We start from the raw sequence: 25,475 nt of genomic DNA, 5'->3' as shown, positions 1-25,475 counted from the left end.
GAACATCAGGAGGGCTGCATTTGAGGCTATGAAGCCCATGAAGAATAAGTGGCATGATAAGAGGCAGAATGAAATCTCATAACGCTGTCTGCCCTCCACCAAGAGGCCTCTGTGAAGAAAGGCATCACTTGGGTAGAAAACAATAAGGTCGTGTGGGTGACGAAGCCGGTTTTCACACGTTCACTCAGTCGGCCTCACCAGCATCCCTCGGAGGTAGTAGGAGGCGGGTGACTTTCGCCTCATTTCACAAAAGGGGTAAAGTGAGGCCCCGGGACTTGCTGCAGGTTGTACCAAGACAGTGGACGTACCTTTTTGATCTTTCTCGTCACCAGAAATACATGGTGTTCTCGAGAAAAAAAACAACAACAAAAAAACCAAAAAAAACCCACAAACCTCTACAGAGGCTGAAAACAAGTTAGTTGTACAAGAATGGCCAAGATTGATGCCCAGGCAGGAAAGTAGAGTAAATTCCATGAAAACCACATCAACCCTGGGGTCCTGGAAGTGGAGACACCCACCTCCAGTGGTTAGGTGTGTGTGTGTGTGAGAGTGTGTGTGTGTTTCCTTTGCTGCAATGCAGCACTCTTGAATGAAAAGAAACCAACATCAGTGAGCCGGTGAAAGTGTCAGATATGATGACATCACTCCTACCCAGAGGTGGCCTCACACAGGCGTGAACAGATCAGATCTGAGGAGATAAAGGTCAGGTGCTGACAGAGCCCAGGGCTGAGACACGAGATGGTGTTCCTATGTCCATTCCTGATTAAGGTCCTTCCCTCACATGCAGGCCAGATGCTCTCACCCTTCTGTGACCTCAGTATGTACATGGTTTGGTCAGAAGCCCATAAATGCTAACGCCATCCAAACAGGCCTCCAGCAACCAGAGAATCAGACGTCAGCCCACAGCCCCCACAGACTCCTTAAACAGTTCCAGTTCAATAAATTCCAGCTAAGGTGAAGGATTTTTCCTATTACGAGTGCAGATGAGGCAATACAATAGGTGCCTGGGATCCCCTAGGTCTGTCTGGAACGCACCCAGTACAGAGCTGGCTGTGTGCAAAGAACATGCCTCCAGTCTCCACGCCGGCCTCCTCAAGGCCCGCAGCACCACGGGGTGTCTGCAAATGTCCCCAGGGTAACACAGCTGAGCTGGGCGTGGATCTGGCCAAATGGCAGAGTCCTGGTCCTCGAGAACTCATCCTGCTAGAAAGTCCACCGCTAAATCAATTCTCAATCTGGTCATGGGCCCAAAGTATGGTCAGGAGTTCGAGTCTGTGGGGTCGCGCCCCAAATCCCGCAGGTGGGCTAACAGGGTGAGGAGCCCCTGCAAGCCCCACACCCAGCTCCCTCACAGGACCGACTCCTTGGACTCCAGTTCTGCGGCGCCGGACGGAGGGCCGGCAGGGTTCAGGTGTGTCACCAGCGGGGAGGTCTCTTCCTCAGACTTGTTGTTGGGGAGGGCTTCCACCTTCACCTCGCTCAGCTCCTGCTCTCCCTTCATCGTGGCCTTCTGATTCAGGTGATGGAGAATGCCCGCACCCAGGGCGTCCCCCTCCACGTTCACCACGGTGGTTGTGCGGTCCCTGGCGGGGAAAGAACAGAAGACAGGCGTGACACTCGGTGCTGCCACCCGGAGCCAGCCGTCATGTCCGGCCACGCGGCGTGGAAGAGGGACTGTGAGGACGGCTGCGTGGCTCAGGCCCCCACTGGGCAGCTTGCGTGGTGTACTGTTCCCCAAGCACCCTCAGGTGTCCTTTCCCCACACCGAAGAGGCCGATGAGTGAGGACCTCAAGCCTCTGCTCTGGCTCTCTCAAGCTTAAATCAAGTTCCCTTTGAAGTGCTGTCTGGACAAAGGGGGGTGGGTCTCTGACATATTTCACTCTCAGTACTCAGAGGTGCCCTCCAGGGAGCCCCTAATGCACATCCCTGGGGCATGCTGTCAGGAGGGGCCAGTCTTTGGAAACAGACATCACTCTGGGCATTGGTGGAGGGCCAGAGAAAGAGAAAGAGCTTCAGCAAGACAGACTGACACAGTGACTTTAACAATGGGCTGAGGCGGCACAGAACGGGGTAAGGCTCAGGTCTGTTGTTCACAAGGTCGCTAGGAGTCGGGGGTCACCTGATGGAAACTAAAACATAGCTTCCTTTTTCTTCTTCTGCAAACCCCAGGGTCAGCTCGAGCCAGAGACCTCTTTTTAAGTCTCTCCGCATGCCCTGGGCCACGTGCAGTCCATTGACACTCAATATCTGCTTTCCTAAACCCTCAGTGACACAGTCTCCCAACCCCCTGGGGACTTGCTACTTACACGATCCAGTCCACAGCCAGGATCAGAGACAGGTCATGAGTGGGCAGGCCAATGGCCTCCAGGATTATGGCGATGGTCAGGACACCTCCGGCCGGCACGCCCGCTGCTCCTACGCTGGACGCCGTGGCGGTCACTCTAGGGGACAGCAAAGCGGGGTTAGCTATCAGCATGGAGTGTCCTCAGAGAAATGCCAAACCACACGCTGGATCAGAGATCCTGCCAGCTGAGCCCTGGAGGGGTGGGGGTGGGGCTCTGCTTTATCAGCAATGAATTCAAAGTGTCTTCATTACAAATGAGGCACCTGAGATGTGGGGAGGTTGGCCTTTCATGAGGTGTAAGAATAATCATAATGCAATGAATGAATGGAAATCCAAAATCTCTGTAAATGTTCATTAGAATTATTAAAGTAAAATTTTTTTAAAAAGAATAATCATAATAAAAAAATCACAGGACACGTCTTGGGTTTTGAGTAAGCCTGAAGGGAGGAGGTGCCGGGCAGCAGAGGAAGCCCCTGTATGAGACGGATTGACACAGTGACTGGGGCGATGTGGGCAGGTATGTCAGAGACAGTGAGATTGGCTCAGGATATGACAGGGTTCCGAGCTATTGAGCAGAGGGTCACTATGAGTCGTGGGTGACTCAACGGCACATCACCACCACAACAAAGCAGAGGGAGAGAAGGGACGTACAGGATGGTGAAGATCTGTCCCGCGTTCAGGGTGACGTTGTTGAGCTGGGCAATGAAGACGGCAGCGACGCACTGGAAGATGGCAGCCCCGTCCATGTTCACAGTGGCCCCAATGGGGAGGATGAATCTGCTGATCCTCTTATCCACACCATTGTTTTCTTCGATGCATTTGATCATCGAAGGAAGGGTGGCTGAGCTAGACATGGAAACAGAAAATCAGTACTAAATCATAAAAACAAGAAGCCGTGAACACGGTCCCCTTCCCCGCCCCGGCTTATACATCACTCATCTGGAGCCCTTCCCCACACCCACTACCACCGATTCGATCTCAGAGTCAGAAATTCTGAGGCTGTAAATCTATGGGAGCAAACAGACCGTCTTTGATTTGAACTGCTAACTTTTCAGTTAGCAGAGTGACATATAATACAAAAGGCCACCAAACCCAGAACAGGGGATTTGCCATCCTGCCTGTTTTTGTCATTCTTCCACTGAAAAAAGAGAAAGCATATAAAACTGTCTCAACATTTCCATCCTAACATGGGGCTTAGCCAACTCCAGAAACGTTAAAAATACAGCTCACCAGATTCACTGGTCACTTACGTAGACTGACTTCCTCCAAGTTCAACTCAAGAATTATACATGGTAGAATAATACCATGAGGTAAAAAGGTTTCCCAGAGGATAAACAATGATTTGCTACTTATTTATCTCCTCATCACTTTTGAATGTTTGGTGTTTTTCTCCCAAAAAGTAGAGAACAAACTGTGATTTTTAATTTTTCTCTTAGGCCAAGAAGCTGAGACGGTTCTGAGCAGCAGAAAGTAACTGAGGGGTCATGAAACGTCTGGGGTCAAGCACAAGGGGCTGTTTCCTCGGCTGGATCCGCAGAGGTTACCTGGCGCGACTGAGAACTGGGACTGTTTCTGTCTGGGGCTGTACAAACCACTGGCCCTGTTCCTTCTAGGATCAGCATCTTGTCAACATACACAGCCATCAAGGATGGAAGGAAATGTGCGGTGCAGAGACAAACATTAAATACGGAACAAAGTGCTGATGTCCTCTGGAAATCAGATTTTTTTTAATTTTGGAAACCTAGATCTTTTTGTTTAAACACTTTTAAATGAATGACAAGTTGCCTCTTTTGCATCAATGTGGACAATTCCACAAAACTGCAATCGAGCACATTTTCCTGAGCATGGTGCTGCGACTGTGAGTGTGTGTGTGTGTGTGTGTGTGTGTGAGAGAGAGAGAGAGAGAGAGAGACAGAGAGAGACAGAGAGAATTCACACACCCAGAAGGTGGAAGGGCTAGGTTCCAGGCTTCATTCTAGAAAGTTCCATTTAATGCATTTCTTCAGTTAAACGAGCTGCCTTCTTCACACAGGCAAAGGGGGCCTGTACTGGGGCAAACTTATGATCTGATTGAGCAAGAGGGGAAAAAAGGGATGAGGCAAGCTTCCCCGATGAGAAGACAGACCATTCACCCCACAGAGAAATGACAGGTTGTGGGGTTGTACTACTACAATCAGAGGAGACCAGCTGAAACGTTCAAGGAGTGAAAACACAGCTGGCCAGGCATCTCTCACGCACCACCCAGTTCCAGACGGCTCCAGCGCCGAGACCCACTCACCTGGAGCAGGTGGCAAACGCCGTTGCGAACGGTGTGAGGAGGCCCAGCAGAAAACTGTACGGGTTTTTTCGTGTGAAGACAAAATAAACAAGTGGCAGGACAATTCCTCCATGGATGACATGGCCCAGTATAGACGCAAAGATGTATTTGCCCAGGCTAGTCACCAGTACGACGATGTCCTTCATCTCTACAATCTTGCTTCCCACGAGGAACATGATGCCAACAGGCACGTACCTAGGGCAGAAGCACGGGGGGCGCGTCAGTGAGGATGCGACATGGGGACCGGGGCGTGCAGGCGCCCCTGATACAGAGCGAAGGGACGTGCAGCTGGGTGGTTTGCACCTCCCCCTCGCCACTCCCATTTCACAGGTTGTGAAACTGAGGACAGCGAACACTGTAACTCACTTTGGGTAAAGAAGTCAGGGACAGACTCAATCTTCTCTCCCTTCGGATAGATTACAGGTTCCTAACAGATGAGTACTATCAACCTTGGGGGCTCCCAAGAGGAGGGGCATGAACTCAAGACCAAAGCCCCCAGGGACTACGAGCCTGACTTTTGTTTTCCTTGTGCCTGTTCTGAGACTTAGAAACACAGCAAAAGACTAACTAAGCCCTATTTTATGGAACGCTGGGAGGCCAAACAAGAGCCAAAAGCTGGGGCTTTGTGATGTTTTAAATCCTTTTGTGGGCTGGAAAACACGATTCTGTGGGAAAAAGTCAGTAACAATGAGTGGCTGGGAGCACTCTAAGGGTGTGAAGGTTTTTTTAATGGAAGGGCTGGAAGGAGGAAGGCGAGAAACGAACAACTGGAGCACAGGAACAAGTATCGGTCGTTTTGAATTGAATGCAAACTGAGGAGGGATAATATAATTACTGAGTTTATGTTAACAGTACATTTTATTTGTTAATTTCTAAAACTTTTTACTGGATATGTGCACAATTTCACTATGTAAGTAATAATGTCACAGTTCAATTTTCAACAGGTACAAAAAGACGAATGGGGCAAAGTCTCCATCTACCTTTGGTCCTTGAGTATCTAGTTTTCCTCCCGGAAGACAGCCACTGCCACTGGCTGTGTGACTTTTCTTCCCAGGAATATTTCAAGCTGTATTATTACTTTAAAACTCCACATTAACACATGAATACGTTCCTTTCAAGAAAGTAAAACTCTTTATGTTGTTTGTTGTTGTGTCCCGTAGAGTTGGAACTGACCCATAGCAGACCCTCTGGCGGGTTTTCAGAGGCAGTTAATCGCACAGGAGGAGACTGTCCATCCTTCCCCCCGTGAAGCAGCTGGTGGCCTTGAACCATGTATGTTAGGGATTGCAAGTGCAGCTTCTTGCCACTAGGCCACCAGCGCTTTATAAATTAGGCCCAAATAATCCCTCTTTCAGCACCATCTTCAAGCCAAGCCTTGCACAGATGCCTATTTCCACGTTTAGATACACATGTACCTATTTAAATCGGCATATTTCTTTTTCAGGCCTTATTCTGTCTCTGAGATACTTTATCAATACAGAGAGGCAAATATCAAGCTTAAAACCCACAATCCTGAGGTTAAGAACCACATGAATTAATGCCTGGACAACCCAGATTTATCAATACATAGAAATCTACCTCATTTGATTTGTTGTTGTTAAGTGCCGTCGAGTCGATGGCGACTCATAGCGACCCTATGAACGAAAGTCCTCGACACCTGCGTGATTTTCATCCTCACTCCAGGTTCATAGGGTTTCCAGAGGCAAACTATTTACAGAAGTGGATGCCACTCCTGCTTCCAGGCTTGTTTTAACCAGGGAGCTCCACTGTCCACCATGGGTAACCATTAATGCATTTGACACATCAATGTCACAGTGCTAAGTTTCACAGTGACCACAAGTTACCGCTGTAGGGCAAGTGGACACACCAGGACTATACGACCTAGCCGACTGTTTCATCACAGCCTCTAAAAACCCACTGGAGGGTCAGCTATGTGCTGGTTTTGATTCAATGGCAATGAAGTGGGTTTGGGTTTTTTGGTTTTTTTTTTTGAGAGTATAATCTAAGCACATGAAAATGATTCTACTGCTTTGATTTTTATTGTAGTTTTAGAAAAGTATTGGCCCATGAAAGACTGGAAATAGAAATAAACCAGTCTTTCCCCAAAGCTAGCTTGAGAAACACCTTACTAGAGTTCTGATTACTTGGGGGCGGAGGGTGGGGTGGAGGAAGACTGAAAAATAGAAAAGTGACACAAGTATGTGAATAGGCAATTCACAGATGAGGGAAACTGAAGGAGCAATTAACATTTTATGTCCAACCTCACCAGAAGTCATGGAAATGAAATAGCAGCCCAGTCCTGTTTCTTTTCCTCCAGGTTCACGTAATCCGGGAGCTGGCATCCTGAGTTTTGTTAGTTTTACTGGAACGTGCCCTCATTCACTCTCCTAGTATCTATGGCTGTTTTGAGCTACAATAGCAGAGTGCAGCAGGTGTGACAGAGAAGCTATAGTTTGAAATTCTGAAAATAGTTACTGTGTGTTCCTTTTAGAAAAAGTCAGCTAGCCAAGTGTTTACCTTCTGATGTATTTCTTTGAATAGGTAAAGTTGGTGGGTGCATTGGTTCCAGGGGTAATTAGTGAAGGAGAAAAACTAGAGACAAGCTGAGGGTTTAAAGAGTTACTACTGAAGGCCCCCCCCCCACTTGGCTGAGATAGTAAGTGGTCAAAAACAGCCTCACTGCCATCAGGTTGGTTCTGCTGCACACAGTAAACCTTCCATCAGGCCTCCAATGGCCATAATCTGTACTGGACAATACTCCTTTCTCCTACAGACTGATGGTGCATAAACACTCCCCCACCAGAGCTTCAAATTGCAAGTCTGTAACAGACAGCTCAGGGCAAGAGATTTCCCACTACAGCAACACTCTGCCAGCAGCACCTGCCCCCTCAATAGCTACTTATGTAACCAGCACAGCGAGGGAAGGAGTTAGTATACATTGGTTCAAGCAAATGTCTTAACATGAGAACATTACACACTGCATTCTCCAACAGAATCCCCTTGTCAGTCCAAACTTGAGAAGAATTTGGTCAAAAAATGGGGCTGGGAAAAAAGTTTGACATGGGATTGAAAACTTTTTCCTTCCTGGAAATATGACAACTCTTTCCTGAGTGAGGTTATTTGCATTGAGGGTTGTGTTTGCCAGGGCAGGAGTGGTGTGGTCTTAAAACCAGACTTTCCATTCAATTTCCGAGCTTCTGACTAAATTGCAGATGTACCCGCCCCAACCCTAAAATCCAGTTTCTGTGATCTATGAAAGAGAAAATGGTTCCAGTAACCTTAACGGCTGACAATGAGGAAATGTTCTGTGCGTGAAAGAATATATTAGTTCCTTGATTAACTCTGTCAGGGGTTAATGCTGGAATTGACAAGGTATCTGAGAAGTTGCCTTGAGGGACCTGGTCAAATGTGTACTTTTCAGCCCTCTCCATCATCTGACCACATGGCCTCACAGGACCATGTATGTAATGATGGTTTCAGGTTCCTCCCTGGATGAAGCCAGAAAACGGGACGAGAGCAGCGGACGTACTCACCACATAATCCAGGACACAAGCACCATGGTGGCCTCGTTGAAGGCGTTGAAGAAGCGGATCAGCTCTTCTCCTTCAGAGCCGAGTTTCTTCAGGGCCACGCCTAACACCAGGGCAAAGAGGACCAAGCCCAGAATGTTCATCCCTTCGATCTCAGTGCCAACGGGGACCTACAGGGCCAGAGGGGAGCGAGTGATTACCACAAATGAGAGCGAATGCAAGACGGAAAGTTGTTTTGTGTCTCTACTAGACTGAAGCTCTGTGGCTAGAGTAAGAGAATGGTCCAAGGTTTTCTCGGCCTTCACTGGTTTCACGCATGCGAATTAGCTGAGGAAGCAAAAGGAAAGATGAAGTCTGAGGCTTATAGAGAGCCAATAAGTAAAAATCCACCTAAAAGTTTAACACTGAAACTGGTTTTTAAAATTACATAAATTGGAAATACTGAGGAGGGAGCTCCCTGTCACTGGATACAATTAAGTTGTTGTTGTTGTTGTTGGTGGTGGTGGTAGGTGCCATCAAGTAGACTACAACTCAAGAATCTTATGACCAATGGTTCTAAACCCCGTCCTATCTTGTACCGTCCTCAACAACCCTGATATATACTAGACTCACTGATACAGTTATTGTGTTGATCTATCTTATTGAGGGTCTTTCTCTTTCTCACTGATGCCCCACCTTTTCAAGAACAATGTCTTTTTCCAAGAACTGGCTCCTGTTAACAAACCACCTGCCCAAACTAGTACCACAGCTACACTTTCTCTAAGACACACTTGCTCTTTTGGCAGTCTGTGGGACAGGCAGAACTCTTAAACAACACTACAATTCAAAGACATTGAGCCATCTTCTGTCATCCTAATTCACGGTCCAACTTTCAGAGGGACAGCAGGTCACTGAAAAGGTCATGGCTTGGATCAGGTGCACCTTAGTCTTTAAACTGACAATGCTGCTCTTCAGCACTTTGGAGAGGTCCCTGACAGCATATTTTTCCCAATGTAATATGTCTTTCCATTTCTTGACTTCTGGAACCAACAGTGTTGATTGTGGGTCCAAGTTAAGATTAAATTATTGACAACTCCAATCTTTTCTTCAACTATCATGATGTTGATCAAGGCCAGATCCACAAAGGCTGGGACTAGTCCAGTGCCGGGCAAAGACCAGAGACTCAAAGATGTGTGACTATGTGACAACCAGGTCAAGGTAAGCCCACAAGGTGGAGATCCTCAACCACTGAGAAACTATCATTCCATTCCCACCATGGCTTGATGGATCAAGAAGCATGTGGATTTCTTAAATAAAATCACCACAATATGCTCACAAAGATTTTTCTAACCTCCAAGCTATCTGGAGACAACTGGGGAACAGGCAAGATCCACAGGAAATGAGTCAAGAATCATGAATTCAAAAGGACCATCATAAATATGGTTGAGGTGAAAATGGATGATATTCATTTTGGTATAACCTCTAATAACAGAAAAATTTCAACTATAACAGAAAAGCTGAAATATAATACAGCATTCTCCATACACACTTTTTTTTTTGTTTCTGCTGATTTATGCTACAGATGAGTTGTTGTTGTTGTTGTTGTTGTTAGGTGCCATAAGTCGCTTGCGATTTGCATCAACCCTACATACAATAGCTGTGAACCCTGCTCTATCTTGAGCCAACCTTATAGTCTCTGACACACCTAGCCCCATAACCTCAGTCATTGAGTTAATCCATCTCATTGAGGGTTTTCCTCTTGTACCCTTACAAACACGATGTCCCTCTTCAAGGACTAGTCCCTTCTTGCAACATTCCCAAAGTCAGACGAACTTCAGAATCCTTGCCTCCAAGGAGCAGCCCGGCTTCACCCTCTCCAGGACAAACCTGTTTTCTTAGCAGTCCATGGTATATTCAACACTCTTCTCCAGCGCCACAGCTCAAGGGCATCAATTCTCCTTCTATCATCCCTAGTCATTGTCCGGCTTTCTGATGCATAGCAAGTAACTGTGAAGACTATTGACAGATAAGTAGCAGTAGTGATAGTCACCGTTCCCAGCTGTGTGGCTTTGGGTAAGTTACTTAACCTTTCTGTGCCTCAGATCCCATCTATGAAATGGGGACAATAACAGTTGTTGGCTGCCACCCCATCGATTTCTGATTCATGGTGATTCCATGTGTCACAAGACGGAACTTCTCCACATCTCCTTGACTATTTTAAGAGTTATTGTGAAGACTGAATATGTTAATATATGTAAATCAATCACTCAGACTGTGCCTGGCAATTGAAACCCAACATGTATTAGCCATTGTTATTATTACAATGGAGCATTTTGTTAAGAGATCTCTTGGGGTTCATGCTGTCTGGACTACATTTTTCTTGCAATGTTATTTTAACTTCACAGACAGTTAGGTTTCTGAATTTTATCTTACTTTCTTAGATCTTGACCCACTGAAGCTACAGTTGTTATGTGCCATGTAGTCAGAACTGACTGACAGCTGAACCTCTAGTGGGTTTTCAGTTGGAGGGGAGATTGCCCATCTTTCTCCATGGAGCAGCCAGTGGCTTTGAATTGCCTAAACTGTGGTGTTGGAGAAGAGCACTGACCATCCCATGGAGAATGAACAGATGTGTCTTGGAGAGGGTGTAGCTGGAGTGCTCTTTGGAGGCAAGAATGATGAGGCTTCACCTCGCATACTTTGGGCATGTTGCTAGGAGGTGCTGTTTCCTCGGAGAAGGGCGTGATTCTGGGAAGGGTGGAGGGTGAAGGAGAGGAAGACCTTCAACCAGGTGGATTGACAAAGTGACTGCTGCAATGGGCTCTCTTGTGTCAGGGAGTGTGAGGATGGCACAGGGCGGACAGGGTGCAGATATTTTGTTCATAGGGTCATTATGAGTAGTACTCGACTCGATGGCATCTAACAACAGCCACCTTCACGTTGGCAGCACAATATAGAGCTGTGGGTGGGAGATCTCTATTTTGGTCCTTGTTCTGCCGTTAGCTTGCAAGAGCGCGGGCACCTAGGGAAGCCGACACAAGTAGATTTCTACGAGCTGACACCTCGCTGGACCATGGGCCTGTCAGCTCACATTTGTGTTCTGAAGGTCTTAAGATTTAAGAATCAATGCAAACAGATTGTTTGAGCACTAATCAAAAGTTGGTTCAGCAGGTCTAAAACTCCAAGCTGTAGTGTTCAGTCAGGGAGCTCTGGTGGCCCAGGGGCAAGAAGCTGAACTGCAATCCTGAAGGCACACAGTTCAAGGCCACCAGCTGTCCTGCGGAATAAGGATGGGCAGTCTTCTCCATGGAATTAACTGCCTCTGAAAACCCACCGAAGGCTCAGCTATGGGTGGGTTCCAACTATATGGTACACAACAACAACAACAGTGTTCAGTCAGGGGCAGGCAGCTCCGGAGGGAACTTTCTCACTCGAGAATGACGAGGCTGATTCTCCCGGCACTGAGACTCTCTGTAGAGGAGGCTGGCAGCAGGTAAGCCAGTGTAACACACTTGGGCACACCTGGGGGAGGGTGGGGATGGAGAGCCACAGGCCCAGCCTGAGCTGCAGGCTTTCTTTACACTGTTCCTGCTGTCTGACGCCTCCTCCCTCCAGGGCTTCCCACAGACCCTCAGTGTGCCAGACAGCCTCCCTTCACACAGAGGCTGCCACCTGCTATGTACACACACACACATGCACACACACGCACACTTGCTATGTATTCAGATACACACATACCAGCTATCTATACACACACACACACCCTGCTATGTATTCATATACACACATACCAGCTATCTATACATACACACACCCACACACACACACACCCCTGCTACATATGCAAATAAACACACGCACACCTGCTATGTATGCTTATACACACGTGCACACCTTCCACACATGTATATATACACACACACACACCCTAGTATGTATGCATATACACATGCCCATACCTGCTAGGTATGCATATACATGCACACCTTCTACATATGCATATACACATGCGCACACCAGCTATGTATACATGTACACACGCTCGTACCCGCTAAGTATGCGCATACACACACCCACCAAGTCTCCAAGTCTGTCCTCTCACTGCTTTATTTGTTTGCACTTACCACCAGGTGACATACTACAGAAATACACATACTCTCTTTGTCTCTCTCTCTCTTTCACACACACACACACACACACACACACAGACACAGTTTTTAAAACTATGCTTCCTTCACTAGAACATCAGCTACCAGAGCAAGGGGACTATAGCCCAGCACCTGAGAAGGGCACAGACAGCTGTCAACTCCCATCTCTGCTCATGGCAACTCTCTTTTGAGTTTCTGAGGCTGTAAATCTTTGCAGAAGGAGGCCACCTCATCTTTCATCTGTGGAGCAGCTGGTGGCTTTGAACTGCTGACCACTCAGTTAGCAGCCCGACGTATGATCTACGATGCCCCCAGGGCTCATGGTAATTGAGCACATGCAGAGCACTGTCTGGACTGTTTCAGGACTAGATGAAGCAAAGCCTAGGAGGTGTGCATTCACGGCCAGTTACCACATGGAATCAAAGTGGTCAGGAAAGGAGGCGCCCTGGTCAGGAGTGGCGCCTTTTCAGATGGTCTAGGGCCTCTGTGTCCACAGCTTCTCACTGCATCCCCAACACCCCATCCTGAACAACTAGGACCACCCCTGCTACCTTTACATGGCCTTTGAGGCACAGGGTTTAAGCCCGGAACCAGGCAGGAGACACCTCCCCTCTTTGGGCAAGTCTGAGTCCCTGCATTTCTGGCTTAGTTTGCAGTGGGGGTGGGCGTGTGGTAGTGGGAGCGGGCGTGTGGTTGCTCGGGTGGGGTCATGGGTCATAGTCCTGTCTGTCAAAAGCACGAAGCAATTGCAGGGATGCATTCCTGGTTTTCAAATCATCTTGTTCAACCCTGAACACACCAGTGGCATAATCTGTAACGAGGCTAATGGGGCTGGCATGAGGGTAAGAGCCCATCTGAGGTTGTACGGATGCTAAATGAGTCCCCACGAGGAGGCCATCTGATCACCAAGGTGACACGCGTCATGAGCCGCTTTCCTGGAGGGAGACTTCCACATCACCAGCAGCCACCAGACATCTAGGACGACAGTGGACCTCAGCCACACCCTCGGGCTCTGCCAGCCCACCTCAGGACCACAGGGTGGCATCTATATCAGTCAGTGACTGAGCCAGTTGCTCACCCATCCCTGTGGGGCGTTCTGGAATGTGTGCTGGTATTTTTGGTTGTCAAAACCATTGCAAGGCCTTACTGGGAGTAGTGAGCAGGGTGTGAGGGACGCCAGGCGCACAGCAATGCTCAGAGCGGCGGAGCATGACCGGCTTCCCTGCCCTGTGCCGGCTTCAGAGCATCCCACCACCCGGGTGTGTCGGGAAGCTCCTGTCATCTGTACGGCTCTAGCTCAATCCTACCCCCAAACACGGATGCTTAATACATGCTACCCTTTCCAGGAACATGAGGCTGATCTAAGCTGAAGAAAGACTGCACTCTATTTCACTCTGGGCTTTACCGAGGGCTGTCGGTCCTTTCAGAGAGTCCCGTCACCAATCATCAAAGTGTGGCTAACAGCCACCAGCACCACACACTCATCCTCATCTGTAGTTGTCACTGTTACAATCAGCGTGGTTCTGGGTACATACATGAAAATATTATGTTAGCCCCTTTAAAAAAAAATCTAACTAAAACGAGTGCCAATAACATCCTGCCATTTCCACCTCCATCATGGCAAGTCCATGCCAACTCAGAGTGACCCTCGGGGACAGAGAACCGCCTCCCCGTTCAGGGTCACCAAAGAGGTAACTCTTATGGAAACAGCCAGATCCGCCTTCCACCTGAGGAGCAGCTGGTGAGTTCAAACCACTGACCTTCCAGGTAGCAGCCAAATGCTTACCTGCTGCATTATCAGGGCTCCTGCCTCTCTGCTTTTACTTTTCAGTTCTTATCTCACAGCTTTAAAATGCAAACGTACTAATTTTGAAATAAAAAGCCCCTCAAACTCATTGTCACCACGTTGGAACCAACTCACAGCTGACCCTCTGGCTGGATCCTGACGCTGCAAACTGCGTGGGAGGAGACTGCCCATCCTTCCCCATGGAGCAGCTGGAGGATTCGAACCGCCAGAGAGGCGTGGACTCTGGGTTAGTAGCGCAACTCCCTACTGGTTCCGCCACCAGAGCTTCCTTATTAATTCTACGTAGAGGCAAATATCTGAACACCTCATTGTATTCCTAGTATAGCTATGCTTGCAAGATACACAGGGGTTGTGTTTCATTTGTGTTTTTTCCCTTCTGGTTGTTTTGTTTTTCAGACTGTAGCATTTGCTCCTTGTTCTGTTTCTAATTGCTGGAGTTTTGTTTTTCAGACTGTAGCATTTGCTCCTTGTTCTGTTTCTAATTGCTGGAGATGCTGATTTGGGGGTCTTTTTTGATGTGTGACTATATATTTTTTATTACAAATGACTTTTATTTCTTCATTATGGTTTGGGTTTTTTTGTTGTTTTTTTCTTTTTGTTGTTTGTTCTTTATTGTTGTTGTTAAGTGCCGTCGAGTAGTAGGCGACTCATAGCGATCCTATGAACGAAAGTCCTCGACACTTGCGTGACTTTCATCCTTTCTCTAGGTTCATAGGGTTTCCGCAGGCAAGCCATTTCAGAAGTGGCTGCCACGCCTGCTTCTGAGCTTGTTTTAATTGGGGAGCTCCACCAAACACTGTCTCTCAGGCCTGTTTTTCATTGTTTTTGTTCAAACATTCTTCTAGGTCATATAGGCCTGGTCTGCGCACTGCTGTACAGAGGTAACTTGTGGTTGCTGTGATGCTGAACACTGTGACACTGATGTGTCAAATGTTGTTACCCATGGTAGAGAAGGTTTGGTGGAGCTCCCCGATTAATACAAGCTTGGAAGCAGGAGTGGCATCCACTTCTGAAATAGCTTGCCTCCGGAAACCCTATGAACCTGGAGAAAGGATGAAAGTCACACAAGTATTGAGGACTTTCGTTCATAGGGTTGCTATGAGTCACCTACGACTCGACGGCACTTAACAAGAACAACAACCATGGTATCTTTAACTGTTATGTGTATGTTGTTGCCCCAGAGTCAGAACCAATCCAGAGCTGACCCTCTGGTGGGTTTTCAGAGGCAGTTAATGGCACAGGAGGAGACTGCCCATCCTTCTCCAATGGAGCAGCTGGTGGATTTGAACCGCATGCCCTCAGCTTCTTACTCCTAGACTATCAGAGCAGGTTAACTCACCTATGTTTGAGGATAACAGAAAGAGTGTTGGGAAATCTTTTCGGAAGAAAGGATGTTAATTCGAATTGGACTAAAGGGCTCCACTGAGGCTCCCAGAGCCGCAGACGCTCCTGTGTCTGTCCTGGGTTCGGACCAGCGTAGCAAATCAACACCAGATGAGTCAGCCCGCTCAGAGCCCAGAGTTCTAAGCTTTGCTGTGGAAAAGATTCATCACGGATGTTCCCTCAGTTATTTTCTCATGACTGATCTCATAAACATAGTCTTACCTTTTCAAGGCTGACATTTCCAGAGCTCGTGTTGTAGCTTTTGATTTTATAATCAGTTGCATACTGTGAAGGAGGAAAAGAAAAATCTGTTATCAGTTCATAGGTTAAGACTGACCTCGAAGGACCTGCTGGGCCTCCGGCTACTCTCAAACTTACCCAAGCTGAGTGTTGTGGACATCCCTAAAGCCCTCACAAGAGCCTCTGACAATTTCTTACACTGATTCCAAAGCGGCATGTATACTCTGAGAAGCCCGGGGAGACCCACAGGTACATGGAGAATACCCCCACGTTCCTCAGACAAAGCCCGGGACATGTCCTGTGCCACGTGAGCCCTCCAAACTGCGGAGAGTGTCAATTATTTGAAAAGTTTCTACATTAACTAAAGAAATGCCAAAACTTTCCAATGTGACATTTTCTCTTCATTCATTTATTTATATTCTACTTTGGTCCTGGACTTACTGGAGTGGTTGCCTTTCAGCATCTGTTTTTAATTTGGCTCGAACCTCCACTCTCTAATGTAAAGGATGTGAAGCTAGAGAGCACATTCTGGCTGCGGCGGGAAGACTTCAGTTGTCTATCCCACGGCCATCCCGAGGCTGACTGCAGGGGCTCCTCGTGGGATCCCCTGGGGATTCCTATGGCAGCAGATGCCAAAGAGAGGAAGCCTTGGTACAACAGTCCTGGTGGCCAAAGACCCAAGGGGGCTGTTTCCTGAACTGGCCCGAGAAGCCTCTTAAGGGGTGCAGCCCCAGGCCTGCTCCCAAGCTTTGGGGGCTTCAGAGAGGAGCATGTCCAGCTTTCCTGTGATCAAAGGGGCAGGAGAAACAATGTCCACTCGCGTCATCTCCTATCTCTCATTAAACATATAGGTCACAGCTGAGCCTCTATTCAGATTAAAACCCAAAAGGAGAGGTTGTAAATACCAACAGGAAAGTTTTGCTGCAAAACCTCATTCAGAATGACACTCCTTTTCTGTGTAAAGAAAGGTCCCATGGATGTTGCTTGGACATTGCTAAAAAGAAGGAAAGACTAGAAACAACCCACACCCATCCACTGATGGAGGAAAAGGATGTAAGCTCATGCAGGGGACACGCCACAGAAGGCCATTAACAGACAGGAGCAGAGGGTCACGATGGCCTTATAAAAGGGCAGGCCACAGAACAAAGCAGAGAATGTGCTTATGCGTAATCATTAAAATACATGTCTGCGTGCATTGAAAAGAATCCCATAGCTGAAGGCGGTTAACACAGTATTAACAAGAACACCTCTGGGTAGTGGATACTCTTGGTTGTTGTTAAGATAATTCAGACTCAAGTGTGATCCCAGGCGTGCAGCGCAAACTGGTGCCCAGGGTCTTCTAGGCAGAGATGCCTCAGGATGGGTCTGAACCTCCAGCCTTTCAGTTTGTAGCTGGGTGCTTAACCTTTTGTGACCCCAGGGACTCCAAGGTAGTGAATGAGTGAATGTTGTTGCTGTTAAGACCCTATGTACAATAACTCTGAACCCAGCTCTATCCTGCGCCAAGCTTATTGTCTCAAATAGGGAGGAATTTTTTAATTTTCTCCCACTTTTGGGCATTTTTATTTTGCAGTCTTTTTTTGTAACGTGCATATAACGACTCATATATTACTTATAAAAGTGATCAAGGAAAAAATTTTCTAATTCCAAAATGTTAAAAAGATATTTAAAAAATATGATTTGAAGGTATCCCACAAGTGTTACGAAAAGATTCTAGGACCAGGAGGAAGTCTTCGGAGCGGCTGTAATTTAGGCAGACGCCACCAGGTTATTGTTAAGAGCACAGTCCCTCCGGGTCCAGCTCCCCTCCTCACGAAGCAGCGATGCACACGCCCGCCCCCACCCGTAGGTTCTATGTTTTCAGCAAAGCATCAAGGCCTTACCGTTCGGAAAGCAGCGACCACTAGATTAGAAGGAAACAGGTTTCTGTTGGAAAAGAATGCATCTTGTTAGTACTCTTAAAATGGAAGTTTCTAAAGCAAATTCTGCTTTACAGTGCGGGTTTCTAACAGACACGCCGCTCTCGTCCTTCCACATCCACTGTGGTCACAGGGAGGTATTTTGAGCGTATCAATTTTTATCTCCTGCTCTGGTTTAACTGTGTGCTCAAGAGAACCACAATCACCACATCGCTCTCCTTCTCTCTAGACGATAAGGAACTCAGGGAGCTCTGATGGCTTAGTGGTAAGGAATTGTGCTGCCAACCCAAAGGCATACAGTTCAAATCCACCAGCCTCTCTGCTGGAGAAAGGTAGAAAATCTCCTTCTGCGTGAGTTACTGCCTCTGAAAATTTCCAGGAGGGTCAGTGGTGAGGCGATTCCAACTCAGTGGTACACACAACAACAACAGTAGTTAAGGGATATTTTTGTGGTTTCCTATGGGAGTAGCTTTGCCGAATGAGGAAATGCAAGGGACGTTTTCACTGTCACAGTAGATGGGGGACATCCCTGGGACTTGGGCGAAGGGTGTGGGGAGAAGGAATTCTCAGAGGCCGGCTATCCCATGCAATGAACTGCCTCAGGGCCTCATGACTTTATAATGAGCTGTCTGTCTGGCATACCTGCAGATGAAAACCGTGTTTATCATGATCTGAGCTAAGCTAGACTAACCCCAAAACAAAATGCTGTCTGCACTTTGAACAGACAAGGATTTTTCAGGAATGTAACTACTTTGTAAATCAGAGGATTGTTTTGATTTTTTGTTGTTGTTTTGTTTCCAATATTGCAATGAATTCCTCATTTTTCTGGAAAAAAATACCACACCAATGACACCATGTTAGGATCTGCGTCCTTAATGCACCTGACCAGTCTGCATGCATAGCTGTCTCGTTACTGATGAGTCTAAATTCAAGAGCATCCAATCATTTTGTCTCAGAGTATCTGCACACTCAAACATATTATTTTACAGAAATTATTTCCCCTTCGTCTTTTTGTTGTATAGGTAAGTCATGCTGACATTTTTAGGTTACATAGGTGGGTAAATTCTTTCACAGGTTTAATTTCAGGAAGAAGGCTGTTATATAATATTTTCTGTGCTTGTTCTAGGTAATGCAACGGCAGTGATTTTTGAGCTAAGGTGGATTGTGATGACAAGCTCTATTCAGGCAAGCAGCTCTGGTGGTTATACTCCATGGCTGCGCATCTCTGCTGGAGGCTCTGTCTACCAGCAGTTCCTTGGAAGAAGGTCAGGTAATCTCCTCCTGTGTGGTTTACATCCTCAGAAATCTGGTGGAAGTTCACCAAAGAGATGGTGCCAACATGTGGCAATGAGCTGAGCTGAGCTTGGGTTGGGATCTGGGCAAAATGCTAGTCTTAAAAGGCAAAGAATTCTAAAATGATGGTACCTAGATATTATGTGCAACATCATGTAAAGTCTAGAAGGGTAAGAGACTCAAATTAATTTGTGCCAAATCTCTGCAGCCGGGCTGTACTCTTTAGACTTGACGTTACGACTAACCATTTACAATGCATTTTATTTCAGCGGGGTAAATCTGACTGGCACCCAGTGGGGGCGGACAGTCTTCTGTAAGACTGTCTGTAAGCCCAATGTTCCCCACCTCCCAGCATCCATACCTTTGGGACGTTCCTTTCCCTATAAGTGTGGGTGGAATCACCTGCTTAATTCTACTCAACATAATACAGCAAGTGTCACTTCCACGACTTGGTTACATAAGAATGTGAGTTCCACTTTGTTAGAAGAATCTCGTTATTGTCTAACGAATTTGCACATTTTGAGGGGGAAAAAATCAGTCATGTCAGAGAGGTGAGAAACTAAAGATGACCCCTAACCAAATGGGAAGCTAAGAACTAGGGTTCTAGAAGCTCAAGAAACGAATCCAGCCAACAGCCACATGCGTTGAGAAGTGGATTCTTTTGCAGCTGAGGCTCCAGATGAGAGCCCTTAGCCCTGGTTGACACTTGAAATGCAGCCTTGTAAAAACCATGAAGCAAAAACGCCGCTGACTCACAGCTCCTAAACCACAGACAGATAATGGGGCAATAATCATGTGTGCTTTTAAGCTGCTAATTTTGTGGCAATTTGTTATGTAACAATAGACAGCTAATATACTAGCCCCGAGGGTTGGCATACACATCAGGGGATCTCAAAAGGACATCAGCATTGAGACACGGTAGCATACCACCTCCCAAATTTACTTGTCTACAAAACAGTCTTGTCTTTAATATACAGAACACCAAGAGGTGGGGAGCTCTGGTGGCCTAATGCCAAGAAGCTGCACTGTAATCCCAGAGGCACACGGTTCGAATCCACCAAGATGCTCTGCTGGGGAAGGAGGGACAATCTCCTCCTGTACCAGTCAGATCTGATTTGACGGTACACACACAAAATAATAATAATAAAAAAAGAACACCAAGAGGGACATGCCTGCATTTTACCAAGCAAAAAGGGATTGTTAGCAGAATTATCCATAGCAAAACAGTGAACAGAAATTGTATTCCTATCACAAATGTTATCCTGTTGTTAATATGTGCCGTTGAGTCAGAAATCACTGACAGATGACCCTCCAGTGGGTTTTCAGAGGCTGTAAATCACACGAGAGGTCACTGCCCGCCTTTTTCCAGTGGAGCAGCTGGTGGATTTGAACTTAGTGCCTTCGGGTTGGCAGTGCAACTCCTTAAGCCACCACAGCTTCCTAATCACAAATATATTTCCTAAAAACAAAACAAAACAAAAACAACAAACCAAAAACCCCAAAGAAGCAGAAACTGAATAGCAAATACGTTTGCCTATTATTTTCATTACAAAGCCATCTTTTTAGATTCAGTCTTGTGGGAAAGATTGGTTATCTCATTTCCATCTTTTGTGTTAGAAGCAGAAATGTTCCTGGAGCAAAGTGTCCCCCATCCGCCATGTGGTACCTCTCAGTTGTTCCTACATTGAGTGAACCCCAGGTTCTCTCCCCCAGAAGGCTGGGAAGATGAGGAAAAGCTAGAGTAGAGAAGCCCTCTACTTCACCCATGGGGAAAAATTTCTCCTGCAAATACTGTACATCCTTCAGGGATTAGCTGTTTCCACATCGAGTGCAAGGACAGCTTTTCCCACAGCTTGGAAAAGCCCTCTCTTCCGGAGAGATCAGACTTTGTTTGCTTAAAGCCTTCTGTCTGGCCTGCACGTAACCCAGGACTATCTCAACCAGAGCAGAGTTGGGCCCTAACCCACAATGTTTAGACCAAATAGCCATCGACACTCGACGTGTTTTCATACGGGCCACAGTCGCTAGTCTACAAAACTCAAAGGGAACCGAATGGGGAGGTGATCCTAGAGGCAAAATGCCAACTTGTGCCCTGAAACAGTCACATTCCTGAAAAGGCCAACACGTGATCTCACAGATTCTTATAAAGCTAAACATATACTCACTATATGCTAACAATATTATATATTTACCCTAGATAAATGAAAGCATAGGTCAGCAAAAAGGACCCGTGCATATCCAACTGTATTATTCGTAACGGCCTACAGCCCAGATGCCCAGCAGCAGATGGACACATAGGCAAATCATCGTATTTACAGACAATGGAATGCTTTTTGGCAATAAGAAGGCTTCACGCAGGACATGGGCAACAACATGGCCAATCTGAGCAGCACGGAGCTGTGCAAAAGAAGCCAGACCAAACTGGATGATCCTGCTGATAGGAAACTAGAAAAAGCAAAGCTAATTCAGAGTGACAGCAAACCAGTCGCCACGTGACAGCAAACCAGCCGCCTGCGGCGAGGGTGAGAGAGCTGGGAGGGGTGAGAGAGCTGGGAGGAGAGCTGGGAGGGGTGAGAGAGCTGGGAGGAGAGCTGGGAGGGGTGAGAGAGCTGGGAGGAGAGCTGGGAGGGGTGAGAAAGCTGGGAGGAGAGCTGGGAGGGGTGAGAGAGCTGGGCAGGGGTGAGTAATCGTGGAGAGGGGGCTGCAGAGGCCCCTGGCTATGGTGGCACTTTCATGCCTCTTCGTCAAAACTCCCTGAACTTACATCTGCAAACTGTAACGTGGATGCATTTTACTGTATATAAATCAGAGCTCAAAACAGTTTAAGACGTTATAGGAAAAGATGACAGTATGAATGGTGAAGGATTTTTCTTTTATGAGCCAAAGATACATCTTTTCAAGCAATTGACAATGGTCCAATCGAGTGATGGGATCCCTGTGACTGTATCCCTCTGACACCCTTCAAAGCAGGAACTAAATCGACCTCCTTTGCAGCCAAATAGATCCACGAAGTGGGTAATAACAGCTACAAGGAAGGTACTCTGCAGAACGAGCACACACTTGAGACCAACGGAGCCATCTCTGTCCTCAAACAAGGTTCAGAAGAGAGAAGAGCTAAGAAAGAAAGATGAATGCAAGAGAGCTCTGGTGGTCTAGAGGGGAGGAGTTGTGCTGCCAACCCAAAGGCAAGCGGTTCAACTCCAGCAACTGCTCTGCTGCACAAAGATGGCCAATCACTGATTTACAAACTCTGACAACTTGGCAGAGGGTCCGCCCTGAGTCAGTTCAACTCAACAGCACATAACAATAATAGTGAGGTCACAAAGAGACTATTATTACATTGAGGGGGTGTGTCACGCATCGCAAAGAAAAAAAAATGGACTAGAAAATCGATTTCCTATGTAGATTTTCACACAAACTACAACAAATAAAAGTAATAGTAACGAGGATATTCATACTTTCAATGAGATGATGGCACTTTCTACAGCTTCTATCCCTCAGCGCTCATTTTATTTTATAGGAAGGAATTGCCTGGGGGCTGTTAGCTGATGCTCTCACATCAACTAAAACTTTGACTGGGTCTCTGGCTGCCACAGACCAGGGACAGTTCTGTCCCAGAACAAGGGGCCCAGGCCGCAGGATCAAGTGCCCGTCTGTCCTCTTCTCCCCCAGCTGACACACATTTACAGACAGATGGGGCTGGGACTCGAGCTGTTCCTTCTGCATGAGCTCCACCTGCAGAGCAAAGCTCACTAGAGCTCTGTCTACAATCACCCCCCAACCCTACATATTCACACAGTAACATCATGGGCTCCCCAGATGAGGGACGTGGGAGCCAGGAGGGATTTTAGGGGCGATCCAGTTTAACCTTCTCATTTAAACATGAAGAAACTGAGGCCCAGAGATTTTAAAGTGGACACATCCCCTGCACAAGTTTCCTGAAGCCAGTATTATCCAGGAAAACTTCCGAGATAATGAAAAGGCTCAACTTCTGTGCTGACAATATGGTCGCCACGCAGCTAAATGTGGCTAGCAGTCCTGAATTTTTAATTTTCTTTGCCTTTAAAATGAAGAAATTTAAATAGCTACATGGTGGTTGTTAGGTGCCATTGAGGTGACTATGAACCAGCGACCCTCTGAACAGCACACATGAATTGTGCTCTAGCCTGGACCGTTCTCACCATCTCCGGCATGCTTACGCCCTTTGTGAAAGACACTGGGAAAATCCATCTTGTTAGGAGACTGCCTCTCTCTCTGACCCTCCACCTTTCCCCGCACAATGTCCTTCTCCAAGGACTGGCCCCTCTTGACAACACGCCCAACGCACGTGAGACAAAGCTTCACCACCCTTGTCTCTAAGGTGCCCCCTGGTTTTCTTATCATAACGGACACTGCAGTCCACACTTGATTCAGAGCTCAGAAAGGTGGAAATGGGCTTCTCATGCTTATTTCTGCAGCTCACTCGACCTCCCTGGATGTTAGGGTATTTCTAACCACAGAGCTTATCATCTTTTTCTCAAATTCTTCCTTTTTTTGAGTAGTACTTGATCAGGAGAAATGTATCCAAATTACCTAATACAACATGCACGTTAGACCACAGTTTCTCAAACATGAGCAGACTCTGAGATCGACTTATTGGCTTCAAACGAGTATTTTAATAAAATCTGCGCTACATGAGATAGAGCACAAAGTGCCAGCATGCATCATACATTCCAAATTCCATATGGAATTTGTTTGGGTTTGAGGCTGTGTCAGGAAGAGGAAGTTGCCTTAATGTAAAATGGATTTCTATTGTGGGTCAATGCCAAAACCACTTGCAAAAATGCCAAGCCCATAGGACCAAGTCCAGAGACCCAAGTCAAAAAAGAACAAATGGACAAGGCTTTCCAGTGCTGTAAGAATCCTTGGACACCTACTTACAACACACAGAAATACTGGTGTAAGCTGAGGCTGACCTGGAAGAAGGAGAACACATCCCAAGACTCACGCAGTTCACACAATGGAAAACTTCAAACACGTTCCCGCTTTACATCTGGAACCGTTTGTTCTTTGCTGGGGATGGGGGTGGGGGTGCAGAACATAAAACAATTCACTTTTGTTTAGGTATATATATATATAGTTCTCAAAGTTATTTCCTTTCATTTAACTTCAAAAATTCTTTACCAAATGTCTGACACTTTCAAAGACTTGTTGGAACAGGACACGGCACGGTATGTATGATTGATAAATATTTACCATCCGTGGTATTTACTGTAACCCGGACAGACCCCTTTAGATCTCAGTACCCCCTACACGGCTGGCAGCAGAGGAGGGGCGGAGAGTGGTGGTTTACTACTGGGATGGGGGCTTATCTCCCTCTTTTTGAGACCCACATCCAGTATTAGATTCCTGCCGGAAAGGCTGGCACTGGGCCCCAGGTGTGAGGCTTTTTGGAAAATAAGGATCAGAATAGCACTCATTCTTTGCATGAAGTAGGCCTCAGCAGCCCCTGAGAGGCAGGAACCACTAGAACATCAGTAAGTTACTCAAACTCTCGATGCATCTAATCCTCACAGCAATCCACAGTTGTTGTTAGATGCCCTCAAGTGGAGTATGGCTTCGAGCAGCTCTATGAACGACAGATCTGAATATTGTCCTATCCCGGCCCCCCTCATACTCTTGGACACACTCATGCCCATTGCCACAGTCACCATATCAACCCGTCTGGTCAGCTTTGACCCTCCTCCACCTTTCCAACCTCAATGATGGGAGAAAAACCTCATTAACAACCTGTGTTATGCAGAGTGAATCCAACTTAAACCACTTGCTGCAGAAGATCAAAGACGACATCTATCCTTTAACAGAGATTACATCTCAACATCCAGAAAACAAAAATCCTCACCACTGCACCAACGGGCAACATCATGAGAGGTGGAGGAAAAGGCCCAAGTTGCCAAGGATTTCTTTTCATTTGGCTGCATACCCAGCACACATGAGAACAGGAATGCTGCACTGGGGAGATCTGCTGAAAGACCTTCTCCAAAGTGCAGAAGGGCAGGGATGTCAGTGAAAGGCTTCCAGAGTGCTGGTACCAAGCCGCTGTCTTGTCAATGACTTTCCCGGCATCTGAAAGTTGGACAGTGAACAATGCCGACAGAAGAAGAATCGATGCCTTTGAGTCGTGGTTTTGAAGAGGACTGAATATACGGTGCACTATCAGAAGAACAGATGTATCTTAGAGGAAGTGGAAACAGGGCGCTCCTTAGAGGCAAGGAGGGTGAAACGTGGTCTCCACCAGTCCTTGGGAAAAGACATCATGCTGGGAAAGATCAGAGAAGGAAAGGAAGACCCACAACAAAATGCACTGACACGGTGACTGTAACAATGGGCCCCAGAACATCAGAGACGGTGATGCTGGTACAGATCAGGGTTCAGACCTATTGTTCACCAGGCCTTGTGGTCTTGGCTGGATGGCAACTGGCAGCAACAACAACAATTAATCAGAGACACAAACTCCCTCTGGGGTGGGGGGTGG

General features: G+C 46.9%; 1 protein-coding gene across 1 annotated transcript in view; it reads right to left on the bottom strand.

Annotated features, from left to right (window-relative positions):
* Positions 1-1,296: 1,296 nt before the first annotated feature.
* The window catches only part of SLC1A4 (solute carrier family 1 (glutamate/neutral amino acid transporter), member 4), a 30,908-nt gene continuing 6,729 nt past the window's right edge, over positions 1,297-25,475 (bottom strand). The window contains exons 2-8 of the mRNA XM_006880964.1: positions 17,633-17,675; positions 15,732-15,794; positions 8,196-8,362; positions 4,624-4,857; positions 2,997-3,191; positions 2,308-2,442; positions 1,297-1,583 (exon numbers count right to left, since the gene is read on the bottom strand). Coding sequence (XP_006881026.1) covers positions 1,349-1,583; positions 2,308-2,442; positions 2,997-3,191; positions 4,624-4,857; positions 8,196-8,362; positions 15,732-15,794; positions 17,633-17,675 — 1,072 coding nt within the window. The 3' untranslated portion in view covers positions 1,297-1,348. The remainder of the gene's footprint in view (positions 1,584-2,307; positions 2,443-2,996; positions 3,192-4,623; positions 4,858-8,195; positions 8,363-15,731; positions 15,795-17,632; positions 17,676-25,475) is intronic.

Source organism: Elephantulus edwardii, unplaced genomic scaffold (assembly GCF_000299155.1).
Source record: "Elephantulus edwardii isolate Elephantulus edwardi_28Jun2011 unplaced genomic scaffold, EleEdw1.0 scaffold00011, whole genome shotgun sequence".
Classification (NCBI taxonomy): domain Eukaryota; kingdom Metazoa; phylum Chordata; class Mammalia; order Macroscelidea; family Macroscelididae; genus Elephantulus; species Elephantulus edwardii.
This window is presented reverse-complemented; position numbering and strand designations above follow the sequence as displayed.